Raw genomic sequence first — 14,233 nt, 5'->3', positions numbered from 1 at the left:
GTGCCCATCAAAGGACAAATGGATAAAGAAGGTGTGGTATATATACATAATGAAATACTACTCAGCCATAAGAAAGGATGAATTCTGGCCATTTGTGACAACATGGATGGCCCTTGAGGGTATTATGCTAAGTGAAGTAAGTCAGAGGGAGAAAGTCAAATACCATATGATATCACTCATAAGTAGAAGATAGAAACAATGACACACAAACACATAGCAACAGAGATTGGATTGGTGGTTACCATAGGGGAAGGGGGAGGGGGAGGGCAAAAGGAGAAATTAGGCACACATGTGTGGTGATGAACTATAAGTAGTTTTGGGGTGGTGAACATGATGTAATCCACACAGAATTTGAAATATATTACAATATACATCTGAAAGGTATATAATGCTATAATCCAATTTTACTGAAAATAAAAAAAACCCTAAAAGCTAAACTAAAAAAAAATGATGGTCAATTTATGTTACTTTTTTTTTTTACTACAATAAAAAATAAAAAAAAGATAATGGGATAACTGGTAACATCAAGTAGGAAGAATAGGTTATAACAAAGAAAAAATTGTGAATACTGGATATGAAAAAATACATAAATAAAGAACATAATTGTTGAGATAGGCAGTAGAATAGAACCAGATTTAGAACAAGGTAGTGACTGAAAATCATGTGAAGATCTCTCCTAGAAAGTATCACAAAAAATAAAGATACTATATGTATTTATGTATATATATTCATATATATGGAGAGAGAGAGAAGAAGAATAAAAGTTTAGAAATGCTAATATGCATATAATGAGTCTCTCAAAAGTAAGAGAAAAGAAAATGAAGCAAAAGACATGTGAAGAAAAATAATGGCATATTATTTCACAGAATAAAGATGAAAGACCCATCATTGAAAGAACTCATAGAGGGGCAACAGGAATAACAAGAGAAGGACAGCCGTGCAAAACAGGTTACAGGAAATTTAGGAACATTAGAGTTGATGAGAAAATATTAACAGTGACTAAAGCAAAAGAGAAGATCGTGCATAAAATAAAAATATATTGACATTAGAAGTCAACAGCAACACTGAAGGCAGGAAAGAAATGGAGTAATTTTTTTTAAAGTATGGAAGAAAAAGTTTAAAGATCTAATGTACATCCAAGCAACTATCTTTTAAATTAAGGGTACAATAAATGTATTTTCTGGTACATAAGGCCTCAGAAGACCCTCTCTTAAAACACTTTTTGGAGGAAGGTCTCCAGAAAGAAGAGCACTATATCCGGGAGGTGGCAATGAGCTGTGTGGCATGTAACATGAGTAAAATCACTTAATAAATTTAATTTTATCTAAAAAGGCAATTCCCTTCCCTTGAAATTACACTCATAAAAATCAAGAACCAAATTGGGAAGATATCAGGATAGTTTGCGGTAAAGGTGGGGAACAAAAGACACCAAAGGGAATAGACAGCATGTTAAAGTCCTACTGTCCTGTTCAGTGAGAAGATGTGCATTTTGCTAAGTTTCAGAAAATTAAAGGAAAAAATAAACACAATTAAGGCTTTATTATATTTTGAGTAGAATATATACTTTTCACACCAACATAAAACAATCTGATCTATGCAATGGAAGGCGGGAAAGGAGAAATGACAAGAAACAACAAGAAATGATGGAAAACAGAGAATAGGAAATGGGCTGGTAGAAGGAACACTGAATAAAATAGTAATCAAAATAAATCACATAATTACTTTAAACTCCTAGATCAAAGACAAAGACTTTAGATTGATTAGAATAGTCCAAAAGAAATTTGTTAATAAGAGATAAGATAATATGGATAAAAGAGATGGCAAAATGAGAACAAAGATATGAAAACGGACACCGGGAAACCATGAATTGAAGGAAATCTGGAGTAGTAAATTTGTCATCAGACAAAATAGAATGCAGTGCCAAAAAAATGAATCTCAAAAGCAAGGAGGCATGTGTATCATGGTAAAAGAAAGGATAGATAAGGAAACCATAACAACTATTAATATATTGCGCCCAAGGATGCTATCACAAATATATACATTAAGGAGTGAAATATTGTGTGATAAAGAGAGAACAAGCAACAGGGAAGATTTGGACACATTTCCTGAAAAACTCATAGCTCAAGCAAGCAAAAATAAAGAAAGATATAAAAGATATTATTAAGCTTGAACATATATAACATATAACACTTTATTCAGAAGTAGAGACTACAAATTATTTTGAGCACCCATGAATAATTCTTGAAATCTACTATATACATAAATTTTAAGGAATGAACTTCAAGAAAATATGAAGGTTCATATCGATAGTAAGAGGACTGCTTAAACCTCTGTGACTTGAACCTTAAATAATATACTATAATCTTTGATTAAAGAAAAAATTATAAGGAAAGAAATTTACAATTGAACAAGAGTGAAATAATTACATGATATATATTGTGTGATAGAGATAAAGAAAATTTCTTTTGAACAAGATCCATAATTTAAATTTTCTTTATTTAAAGAAACATCAAAGAACAAAAATGCTTAAAAAGTTTTTATAGTGATAAAATACACATAACATAAAAGTTATCATTTTACACTTTTAAGTAAAGAGGTTTGTAGCATTAAGTACATTCACATTGTTGTGCAACCATTACCACCATCCACCTCCAGAAATTTTTCGTCTTCCCCAACAAAACTCTGTACCCATTAAATGCTAACTCTCCATTGTCTGCTTCCACAGCCCTGGGCAACCTTCATTCTAATCTCTGAGTCCATGAATTCAACTACTCTAGGAACTTCATATAATGGACATCATAAAATATTCACCCTTTTGTGACTGGCTTATTTCACTGAACATAATGTCTGCAAGGTTCATCCATGTTGTAGCATGTGTCAGAATTTCCTTTATTTTTAAAGACTGAATAATACAGTCACGCATCGCTTAACAAGAATACCTTCTGGGAAATGAGTTGTTAGGCAATTTCTTAGTTGTTGTGAGAACATCCTAGCATGTAGTTGCACAAACATAGATGGTATAGCTTACTACAGACCTAGGCTATGTGGTACTAAGCTTATGAGACCACCATTGTACATGCAGTGCATTGTTGACCAAAACATGGTTACATGTCTCATGACTGTACTCCATTGAAAGAGTCCCTGGACCCAATTGCAACCTTTGTGTGTGGAGTCTTCCCACACCAACAAGCAACTCTTAGGCAACAGCAGGGTGTTTGCAAATTCAACTCAGCTCTGACACAATCTACCTCGAGATAGAACCAGATTCCACAGGTGAAGGGCTCAGTCCCACAAGACCACCCTCAATTTCTGATGCCAGCTGCAAGTCAAGGTTGTTACCTCTGCTTCTGACACAAATTGGAGGTTCCAGCAAGTCCCTCCAACTTAGGATGCCAAGTGCAAGTTGACATTGTTACTTGCATTTCTGACCCACTGGGTATAAATCAGAGGTTCCCATGATGCCCTTCTTGTGTTCCATTAACTTGCTAGCACAGCTCACAGGACTCAGAAAAATCAGTTTGCTTATTAGATTACCGATTTATTATGAAGGAGATTAAAGGATAGGAATCAACAGCCAGATGAAGTGATACATGAGGGGAGGTCCTGCACAAAGGAACTTCTATCCTCGTGGAGCTTGGGGCTCGGCATGTGGCATGTGGAAGGATTTTGGTTGCCCAAGATGGAAACTCTCCTAATCCCCTCTTTCTGGATTTTTATGGAAGCTTCGTCACATATGCATGATTGATTATCTACTGGCCTTTGGTGATTGAGGTAACCCCCCCAACTACTCTCCTCCCTGGAAATCAGGGAATGGGAATGAAAGTTCCAACACTCTCCTCATGGTTGGTTTTCCTGGTAACCAGTCTCTCTCCTTAGGTGCTTTGCTAAAGTTGCCTTGATTATTAGAGTTTATGTGGCAGGAGAAAGAGCATGTTATGAACAACAAGACACTCATTTCACCTTTATGGCACTGAAGCATTGTCAGGCACTGAGGGCAAGAGACCAAATATGATCACACAAGATTCTCCCATTGCTCTTATCAGTCAGGAGATTCCAAGGGTTTTGGGAGATGGGAGTCGGGAGCTGTGGATGAAGAACAAATATATCTGAGAAATATATTTTGGTCATCCGAATGACTGAACATTTATATTTCTTACAAATCATCACATGCAATGTATGCATAGACCACATTTTGTTTATCTAGTCATCCATGGAAGGACATTTTTGTGGCTGTGATCTTCTGACTATTGTGAATAACACTGTTCCGCACATGCGTGCAGAATCATATTTGAAACACTTTTTCAGGTTTATTTATTTTGTCTTGTGAACCACACTGAATGAGTTTAGAAACTTGTTAACCTTTTCTATGTTTGAGAACAATTTCAATATTACAAGAGTGATATGTTCTTTCATGATATAAAAAGTTAGATATTGAAATTTGCTATGTCCATTGATGCTGGAGGTAATAGTGATAGGTTGTTGGAGACAGTGTCGGATCAAAATCTGCCATTTCTTTCTTGGCTCTTTTCTACTCAACTTTTCCTAAACTTCTTGGGTCAAATTTGGTAATTTAAGTCATCTTACAATAACATCAACATCACTGAAAGTTTCATATCAGAATAGAGTTTTACATCATGCTTTCGTGTTCTTTTTAAAATTGATGCATCTAGAGTTAATCTTTCATTTCTGGTTTGTATTGTTCTCTGTTCTTTTATCCTTTATTAGAATTGTAAGAACTTTGTCACTTTCATTGTTTTCGTCTAAGAACCAGCTATGCAATCTGTTAGAAAAGAGTATTTTGTTTTCTGTATTCTCATTCTGGATACTCTAAGTTGAGTGGTGGGCCAACTTTGATCTGATGAGAGCAATACTTCGTTGTGTTCTCTAACACATTCCTGATGTGGGAGAAGCTTAAGAAGTCTTTACATTTCAAAATGTCATCATTTAAATGTCAATGTGAAATGTGTAACAATATACACAACAGACGAGTAGATACTCAGAGATAATTCCTAATAAGGCATTTCCAAATAGAATGGTAAGGGAGAAAATGCTAATAAATATAGACAAAGTGAGTTTTTTTCTTTTAAAAGGCAGAAGAGACCTTGTCAGAGAATGTAGTAATTAGATCTTTTGACAAAGCCTTCTCAAATTTCTAAATTTGGGAACATTTAATTGCTAATAAGTTCGTGTGTGTTGTTCTTTCCTCAAATAGTTATTAGGAAGAGGTGAGGTCAATCTCTGAAAGTTTTTAGGTAGCTTACTCTGGATCCCTTAGGGTAGGTCTTACTATATCTTCATTTTGCAGATGAGGAAACTGAGGGTCTGAGAGTTGAAGTAGTGTGGTGAATGTCCAGAGCTGGAGGAAAAAGTGTTAGGACTTCAACTCAGTTTGAAGGACTCCAAATTCCTTGCTTCTATTTTACAATGCACTACGCTACCTCCTTTATGAAATCCACTCAGGTTTTGTTAAAGAATGTGGGGGGCCTAAGGTGTGAGAGAATTGAGCAATGATAAAAATGAGAGAACGGGGTATAGTGGTTTAGGGGGAGAAGAGGCCTAGAACCACATCCGTTTCCCTAGCGAGCAAGAGAAATTATTTCATAAATTTTAAGAATTCTGTCAGCCTATGCAACTTCCTCACATTTGTTATATTTTCCTTGTCTCTTTAACATTAATTTCCGTCAAAGCTCTGAAATATGATATTAAGAAATAGTACTTGTGATGTATCATCCAGAGAAGGGAGGACGACAGGCATTCTTTCAGTTGGCAGCTGGCTTGTGAATCAAGGTGTTGGGAGGAGGGAGGGCGTGATAGCAGGGAGAAAGAGGAGAGATCTATTCTGTTCCCAAAGAAAGAGCAAAGTAAAAATGTTTTCTAGGAAAACGGCCCAGGGTGAAGCTTGAAAGAGAAGGGGTTTTGATGGTCCTGTGCTGTGTTCACAGCCCTCAAATTCCAGACTCACAAACACCCAGAATGAGAGATGGCAATCAGAAATTGGATGCTGATTATTTTGTTGATATATTGAAGACAGACTGCATTGTTCCAGTGTGAAGGCTTTCTGAAGTGATGCTATCTTCATATTCCTTTTCTGAAATAAACAAGAAAGGAAGTTGACAGAGAAGCCAAGACATGGCAGATAGTATCTAATCCATTGCCGGAGTTACAGAAGCGAAGTAACTGGGATCCAATTTTTCTCCCTTGCTCGCTCTCCCTGTTCCTTCCTAATTTCTTTTTGTTTCCTGTTTTCGCACACCTAGGAGATAATGTACCCTAAGTAGTCGCTTGCAAGATGAATGAAATAGATTATTCTCAGAGAGTTTATCTTTTGTTTGTTATTGAAAATGTTCAAAGATACATTTACAAAGATGCAACATATTCTATAATGGTAGAAATGGAAAGCAGCCTACATGTCCACTAGCAGAGGGCTGGTTATAGAAACCTTGACATAGCCACACAATGAATTAGTGTCCAATCGTAAAACAAAACCAAAAAAAGACGAAACAGGGCCTTGTATCTCTATGAACTGAAAAGAAAGTTTTCTAAGAAATATGTTATTTGAAATGAGCAAGATTAATTCTGCATATGAGGAAGATATCATTTGCAAAAATAAAAAGATTAGTTTATGTTTAAATAGGCATAAATTATTGTAGGAAGGTGTTCAAAAGTGGTATAGTGGTTGGTTTGGGGGAGGGATGTGGGGAGATCGGACAAGGTAAGCATTTAATATTTAATTTCACACCATTCTGTTCTGTTACTTTTATTTTTTTTTACCTTGAGCATATACTAATATAAAAGTAAATATTTAAGAAACTAGATAAGTTTTAACAGTACAAAATTGAAGTATCACTTATCGGGGACAGTGGACCCAGGAAGCCTGCTGTGAGGCAGGACTGAGCGAGGGTGGTTGAGTTGAAACTTGAGGTGGGAAGTCTGTGAGCCTGGGGAGGTGCAGAGGGGAGGACCAAAGGGAGGGCACTGCTCTACTTCCTCATTACCAGCCCATTTCAAGACAGGTAATCTTGGGGAAAAAGGCCTCTTATGGCAGTGTATCTTAAAATGGAAATTACCTTGAACAGATTGTTAAAAATAAAGTCTTGACCCTATTTTAGAATATCTGGAGAGAAAGCTTTAGAAATGGGCCCTAGGACTATGCACTTTCAACATGTTTCCAGTTGATTCATTGGCAAAGTGAAGTTTGAAACAGTAGGTATTAGGGCCTTTGATGGAGAGTGAAATAGAATCATACCTATCATTGAATTCCATATTACTGGGGTGGCTGGCCCCCTGGAGGTGGTGGTCCCTGGGGCCCTCCAGGAGGAGGTGGGGGAGGAGGATTTTGATTGCCTTGTGGTCTGGGTGGTTTCTGCTGAGGAGCATCCTCTGGCTTGTCATCCTCAGCAGGGGATCTAGCTGGGTGTCTTCCTGGTTGTGGTGGTTCTTGCTGAGGAGCATCTTCTTGGTTTCCATCAGCAGGAGGGAGTCCAGGTGGAGGTCCTCCAGGAGGTGGTCTCCGAGGCTCCTGTTCTAGGCTCTGGCTTGGGGCCTTTACATCTGCATAGGTAAGACACAAGCATAGATATGGTTTTGGATCAAAGACTCCCCTCTCATGTTGATCTCCGATGACCTTAGCCTATGGTCCCCTTTCTCCCAGAACCTGCCTGAAACCTTCCAACCTCCCTCCTGTCAACTGCTTCCTTATGCAGTAGTCCTCTTAAGGTGCATAAGAGTGATATTGAAATTCTAGTTCTTTGCTCCTGAGACAAACATGTGACTTTTATTGTGACAATAGAGCTGGTTGTAGATATGTTAGAATTCCCAGAGAATTTCTCAAAGGACAAAGGAAAAGCAAAGGGATTATTAAAGTTACTTATGTTGCCAGTTATATTTCAGGCCACTGACATAACTTGACAACTGTGACTCTAAGTCTGGTCACTTGGAGTCTATGGGACATCCTCAGGCTCCAAGACCCAGGGAGAGAAATATTAAGAGGGAGAGAAAGACAGTGATGGCCCACACAGGATTCACCAAAGAATGGTGGGAAATTTTTATCAGCCACAGGGACATGGTCAAGTAGAAAAACAGAGAGAAAGGGGATCCAGATTCTTATTTTTTTTTGCATTTCTCCTTAAACAATAGATTTATAGAGAGGAACATTGGGGAAGCAGGAAACAATTGAGGGGTTGGTTTTCAGTAAGATGGAGGAGTCACAATTAGGACTCCTGCCCTTTTTCTGTCACCTCTCCAACGATCATTCCTGGCCTGAGGGAACAGGCAGCACACTCCTGTGGTCATCCAGTCCAGAGTCACTTCTGTTATCCAAGTCGGGGCCCTGCTCTTGGTTCCTAGAATTGAAGTTGGTTAAAGGATTACCTATATCTCTGGGGTAATGACATTAATCAATATTTGACAGGAAAGTGATGGTCATAAGACATTGGGGAACTGAAAAATTCCCAAGAAAGGAAGGGAAAGAATGTTTATTGAGGATTAATTGGGATTTACCTGATACGAGGGGTGGAGCTACTTTTCTTAGGAGTCATCCAGGAAAAGAAGCACAGGATGAAGTGAAAAGTGAAGTCCCAAATCTTTCAGAGTGCACAACTGTTCTACCAGGAAAGGCACCCTTCCAACCACTACCTGTATATTTCATAAGTTAACTTGTCTGTCATGGTCTGTGATGCCTTTGAAAAGGGAGGAAGATGTAAGGGGATGGCAAGGTTGTTACTATGCTGGGAATCCACTACAAACTGCAAATAGAACAGGCCCTTTTTGTCCTCCCTAGGATTTCTCAAACCCTAAAACTAATTTGAACTAAGTGCTGTGGTATTTCGTGTTCTAGTGTACTTCTGCCCTCTTTCTTCCTTAAGTATTAACCTTATATTAACATACTTTTCAAGAGGGGTGAGCAGGGGTAAACATTTGGATACAATCTTCCATAAATCGCCCACAGCACACTGAAATATTAAATGTGGGTGGGAGAAAAATGAGAATGTTGGGCCCTGGTATCTCCATATCTCTACGTGGAGAGAAAGAAATCTCCTATCCTCTTCTCCATCTCTGAAATAGCTCTGATGTGTATTTATCTTCGTCTATATCACATCCCCTAGCAAGGCTACCTCACTCACTGTCTATATTCATTTCTGTAATATCTTCATGACTGAACTTCTCCTGTACCAGTCTCACCATCCTCCAGTGCATCCTGCACTGCACAGTCAGAGAGAGTTTTCTGAAAATGTAAACCTTACCTTGTCATCCCTCTGGCTGAAATTCTTTCTTGGGTTCCAACAGTACCTTAAATAAATTACAAGGTCTTGCCATGAAATGAGGACATGACTGGCCTTCTCTTGTGTCAAGAAGTCTGTAGCCTCCTGTTTCCTCTCATTTCTCTCCTCTCCATACCTCCTTCCTCACTGCAGTGTCATCTGCCAAGCCCCAAGCAGAGTCCCAATCCCCTCCTCCCCATTTTCATTTTTTTACCATTATGTGGGCTGTGAGCTGAGCTCAGGGCCAGCAAGGCCACTGAGAGCATGACCAGCCGCATCTTGGAGGAAGCTCTGGAGTTGCTCCTGACTATGTGCTGGGAGAACCCGGGTGGCTTCCTTTATAAAGACAACAGAACAATGGAATCTTTGAGCTCCACACTGCACAGACCTCATCATCTGATAGACTAGGTGATAGTTTACTCAGTCAGGTCAGGTGCATCCCTTGTCTCTTTTTGGGACTTCGCCCAGCAGGATGGTGTGTCTAGGATATTGTTAGTGTCTCATTCTTAATAGGTACAATGTGTGACTTGGGTAGTTTTTGAAGGAACCATGCCCAAGAAGTCAGTTCAGATGTTAGAAATGTTCTGTCATCATTGGATTTTCTGTCTGATGGTGAGGTTGTTTCTCTATTCTTACGTTGTCTTGTTTGTTTCTCTGTATGAGTGTGTCTGTTTGTGTGTGTGTGTTGACAGTGATTTTATAGCCAAAAGTGAAGAAGGTCCGTATCTCTGGCCATTATTTTTCCCCTAACTACATGAATCATGGTGCATGTGTGTGCCTATGTGTATGATATTTAGGAAAAATTTTTGATGGTCCGGAGAACATTTCTGTTGAACTTTGAAATGTATGAGGAAAGCACACCTTGGGCTCACATGGATGACAGAAGGTTGACCCTCAGCCTGTTCGGGCCCAGAGAGATCATTCAAGATTCTCTGCATCTGTCTTTAATCAGGGAAGCCTTGGTGTTGTAGAACACAGGTGAACTACAACTTTCTGTTTTCATTAATATTCTTGGGGTTATGAAACTTAGTGAAAGCAAAGGTGGACACTGAAGCCACTGTGGGATTTCTAAATTTGAACAAGATGAATAGAGTTGCTTGAATGAATCATGCTATCTTATGTCTCTAAGACTTCTATGCTGTTTCCCTTTTCTAGAATCTTCTGTAGGATTCAGTTTGGGCCTTATTTCTTCTAGGAAATACATTTTACCACCCCCACTTATCAATTAGTGTCTAAAATTATCCACTCCAATAGTATAGCCGGGTGCCCACCAAAAATCCTCTCTTGCATTGCACTGATCGTCTAGTTTTCAGTCAGGTTCTGTGCTGGAATGTGTTTCCTCAGATATTTCTTCAACACAGGGAAATTTCTCTGCAATATTCAGATGCTCATTTCTCCCCACTCTACCTCTGAAACTTATTTGTTGCTATTTTATCTCTTGAATCAATCTGCCCTAGGTTTCTTTTCTCTCATGTCCAGCTTTTTTTTTGTGTGTGTGTTTTCTGTTTTTGGCTATGCATTCTGGGAGAATTCCTTTATTTAATCATCTTAATCAGAGGCTGTTCTGCTCTCCACCAGGTTTGTTGCTTTTGTGTGTAAAATTTTGCACCAAATCATCGTGTTTCCAAAAAGGTGTTTTTTTTTTTTAAAGATTTTATTTTTTCCTCTTTCTCCCCAAAGCCCCCTGGTACATAGTTGTATATTCTTCATCGTGGGTCCTTCTAGTTGTGGCATGTGGGACGCTGCCTCAGCGTGGTCTGATGAGCAGTGCCATGTCTGCGCCCAGGATTCGAACCAACGAAACACTGGGCTGCCTGCAGCGGAACGTGCGAACTCAACCACTTGGCCATGGGGCCAGCCCCCAAAAAGGTGTTTTTAAGTTACTTGCATTCATTGCCTTTTCAGTTGCTGATCATTCTGTCATATTCAGTAGTTGTCAGCTAATCCTCAGTGAAAATCAAGCTGATTCAGTGTCATCGACTGCCACTGATCTCAGAACAAGTGTAGATCTCGTGTTACTGTTCAGATTTTTTGCAAGTCTTGTGGGAATGTGAGATAGTTAGGCTGGGATATCACAAAGAGTGCCATGTGGCTGGAAACCCTACAGGTAGGCCTCAGGAGGAATGTGGATGAGTGGACCCTTGAGCGTCTGGGTTGTGCCGTCTCTAATATGTTGTTCAGTTTTTGCGCAGGGCTAGTGAGAATTTGCAGATAGTTTGGATGGGATATCACAAGGAGGGCCATGTGGCTGGAAATCCTCAAGACAGGCCCTTGAGCACTGTGGATGAGTGGATCCTGTGCTGCGCACATGATTGTCTGAGTCTGGCCCTCTCTGAATTGTTGCACAACACATTAAAGGGAAGTTTTCTAATACAATGGAGTTTGCTCCGGATAACTTTGCCCTTGCAAGGTGACCAGGCAGACTGTTTTTCTCTTTTTTTTCCTGGCATAATTATGGATAAATTCCAGAAGTGGGGAGATAGCAGCAGTTGGCCATTCTTCTCTGGTTGCACTGGAAAGTAGAATGGTTCTAGCTAGGCTTTGTGTGAGGAAGGGAGATGTCTTGGGCCTTCAGTTTCCCTTCTGTTATTGGGATGACTGTCTCTGATTTCTCCGTATGTATTTTACAAGAGAGACTGGATATGAGCAGTCCTGACGAGGCGGCTTATGGCAGACTCTCAGGTTGGTTAGGAGGGTCAGACATAAGGGTGAGAAGGGAGTGCCATGCAGACTTAGTGACATTGTGTGGGTGGCTGCAGAAGGGGCAGTCCTGATGGAAGGCAGGCTTCTCTTCAGCTTGGTGAGTACTGGAGGAGAGCAGGGCATTCTGCAAAATATCACACAGTTCGGGTCTTTCCCTAAGATAATTTTTAAAAAGTCATATAGGTAGACAATATATTATCGGACTCCCCCTTGGTTCCTCCCAGATAACATCTCTCTGAGTCTTGGGTCACCATGGTAACAGACGCCTAAGGAACTAAGAGTCAACCTCTGTCTGTTTCTTGCTGGCTGAGAGTAGCACCCCACAAACTGGACTTGCACAAGTGTCCAATAGGCGGCCTCCTGACATCATGGAACCAAAAACTCCACACCAAGATCATGTTAATGCCACCATTTTGAGAGTTTGTTTCCTATGAAGAGCCATGAAGCTTGACTACACTTGTGCAGATCGTCAGTTTTCTCCTTCCTCGTTGCCTCCAGTCATCTCCCTCCACACTGCAGACCACCTTGCCCCTCTACCCCATAAATATCTCTAGTCCTCATGTTTGGGGAGGCAGATTTGAGACTTGTTCTCCCATTTCCTCACTTGGCTGCCTTGTGAATAAACCCTTTCTCTGCTGCAAACTCATCATCTTGGTGATCAGCATTTGGCGTGAAAGGCAAAATGAACCTGGTTCGCTAAGAACAGTACTTAGCTTTTATTACAATTCCCGGCTGAGGAATTGACATGTGATTAAGACATATCTCATCAGGGTCTTCCAAGTGTTTCATATATGAATGAGTTGCTGAGATAAGGAGGTGGAATATGAAGCTGCCGGCACTTATTGTGGCAGCCACACATAGAAAGCTGAGAGATTGATTAAAGCCTTTTGACAACATTTTTGAACCACTGAATCCAGTCATATTTGAGTTCCCCATTATTTGAATATTCAATTTTCCTTTTTCACTTCAGCTAATTTTAGTAGAGTTTCCTGCATTTGGAACCAAAATGATCCTGCTGGAGGAAAGAGGGCTAATTGCAAAGCACAAACTTTGAGATATTTCTCCCTGAAACCAAAACTACCGGACTTCTCTCAGTAAGGTAGTAACACGCATTTTGTGATACAGTTTGGAATTATTCTGTCAAACTGCATACATTTGACTTCCTGAAGCTGGAGGAGTGGCTTCAACTAGTGATATTCTGCCCCTTTTGGAGCCCTTTATTCTGTCAGAGACCAATCATATTTGGAGGTGTTTTGGGGAGCTAGAGGGGAGAGTCGACATTGCATGCCATTGTTTTTCCAAACTGGCTTTATGTAGGTCCTCTTGTTTTATGCCTTTTTCAGTAGGAATAATGTGAGCCTTCTATTTAGAGCTTGGTAGAACAAACATAATATAGAAAAAGCCTTAGGAAGAGTTACCGAAATCAAATTAAGGACACGTCTGTTCTGAGCAGAGATAGAGAATATATTCCTCAGTTTATGGACATAAAACTGAATGTTCTGTTAAATTTCATAGATATCAAAATCCGAATGTGAAATACTCTCAGTTCCAAGCTATAATCAACCATGTATGACGTTGTTTATGAGATTTAAAAGTTAATTACTCAAGTAGCAGTTTAAGCAAAATCTATTTCCGTTAATGGTTAGCTCAGTAAGAGTTAAGAGTGTGAGGCAGGATTAAGAAAACAAAATCCTACTTAATCATTCACAGGATAAAGTATAATGACTAGACTATTGGAGTGGTGGATAAATCTGAGGCTGAGGGATAGTTCCTCAGATCCCCTCCTCTACACACATGAGGTTTGTCAATCTTCTTCAGAGATGTTCATGAATGAGCTCTGTGCCCTCACAGAGATCCCACTGGATAGATTCTCATCATTCTTTCTGATTTCAAGATAGAAGGAAGAGCCAGAGGAAATCCCAAATCCTTTTTCTGACTTGAGGTCAGTAGCCTTATTGCGTAGGTGTCTTTTATTAATACCAATTTTGTTATGCTCATTGTAAAAGTGTCATTGAATCCAGGAAGTTTTCCAAATAATGGGAATGCATAGAAGTTATCAATGTACCATTACAGAGCAAATATCAGAAGCGATATCCCCAGATGAAACACAAAGAGCACCAGGGAGGAGTATATGAGCTTCTTGCCAAGGATGAAGGTCAAGGGTAAAGGGCAGTAGAGAACCAGATAGCTCTTTAATCCTTGTTTAGATTCCCAAGCAGTCTAGCTTCAATTCCTTATTCTGCTCATTTATCACAATTTGGTTTTTCCTT

The 14,233-nt window shown here is 39.5% G+C and overlaps 1 protein-coding gene across 1 annotated transcript in view; it reads right to left on the bottom strand.

Annotated features, from left to right (window-relative positions):
* Positions 1-5,994: 5,994 nt before the first annotated feature.
* The window catches only part of LOC102150893 (proline-rich protein 2), a 31,995-nt gene continuing 23,756 nt past the window's right edge, over positions 5,995-14,233 (bottom strand). Inside the window, exons 4-5 of the mRNA XM_023643128.2 lie at positions 7,247-7,494; positions 5,995-6,088 (exon numbers count right to left, since the gene is read on the bottom strand). Coding sequence (XP_023498896.2) covers positions 7,265-7,494 — 230 coding nt within the window. The 3' untranslated portion in view covers positions 5,995-6,088; positions 7,247-7,264. The remainder of the gene's footprint in view (positions 6,089-7,246; positions 7,495-14,233) is intronic.

The sequence above is a fragment of the Equus caballus genome, chromosome 6 (genome assembly GCF_041296265.1).
Source record: "Equus caballus isolate H_3958 breed thoroughbred chromosome 6, TB-T2T, whole genome shotgun sequence".
Classification (NCBI taxonomy): Eukaryota; Metazoa; Chordata; class Mammalia; order Perissodactyla; family Equidae; genus Equus; species Equus caballus.
Note: the sequence above shows the minus strand (reverse complement) of the source record. Positions and strands in the feature narration are given on the sequence as shown.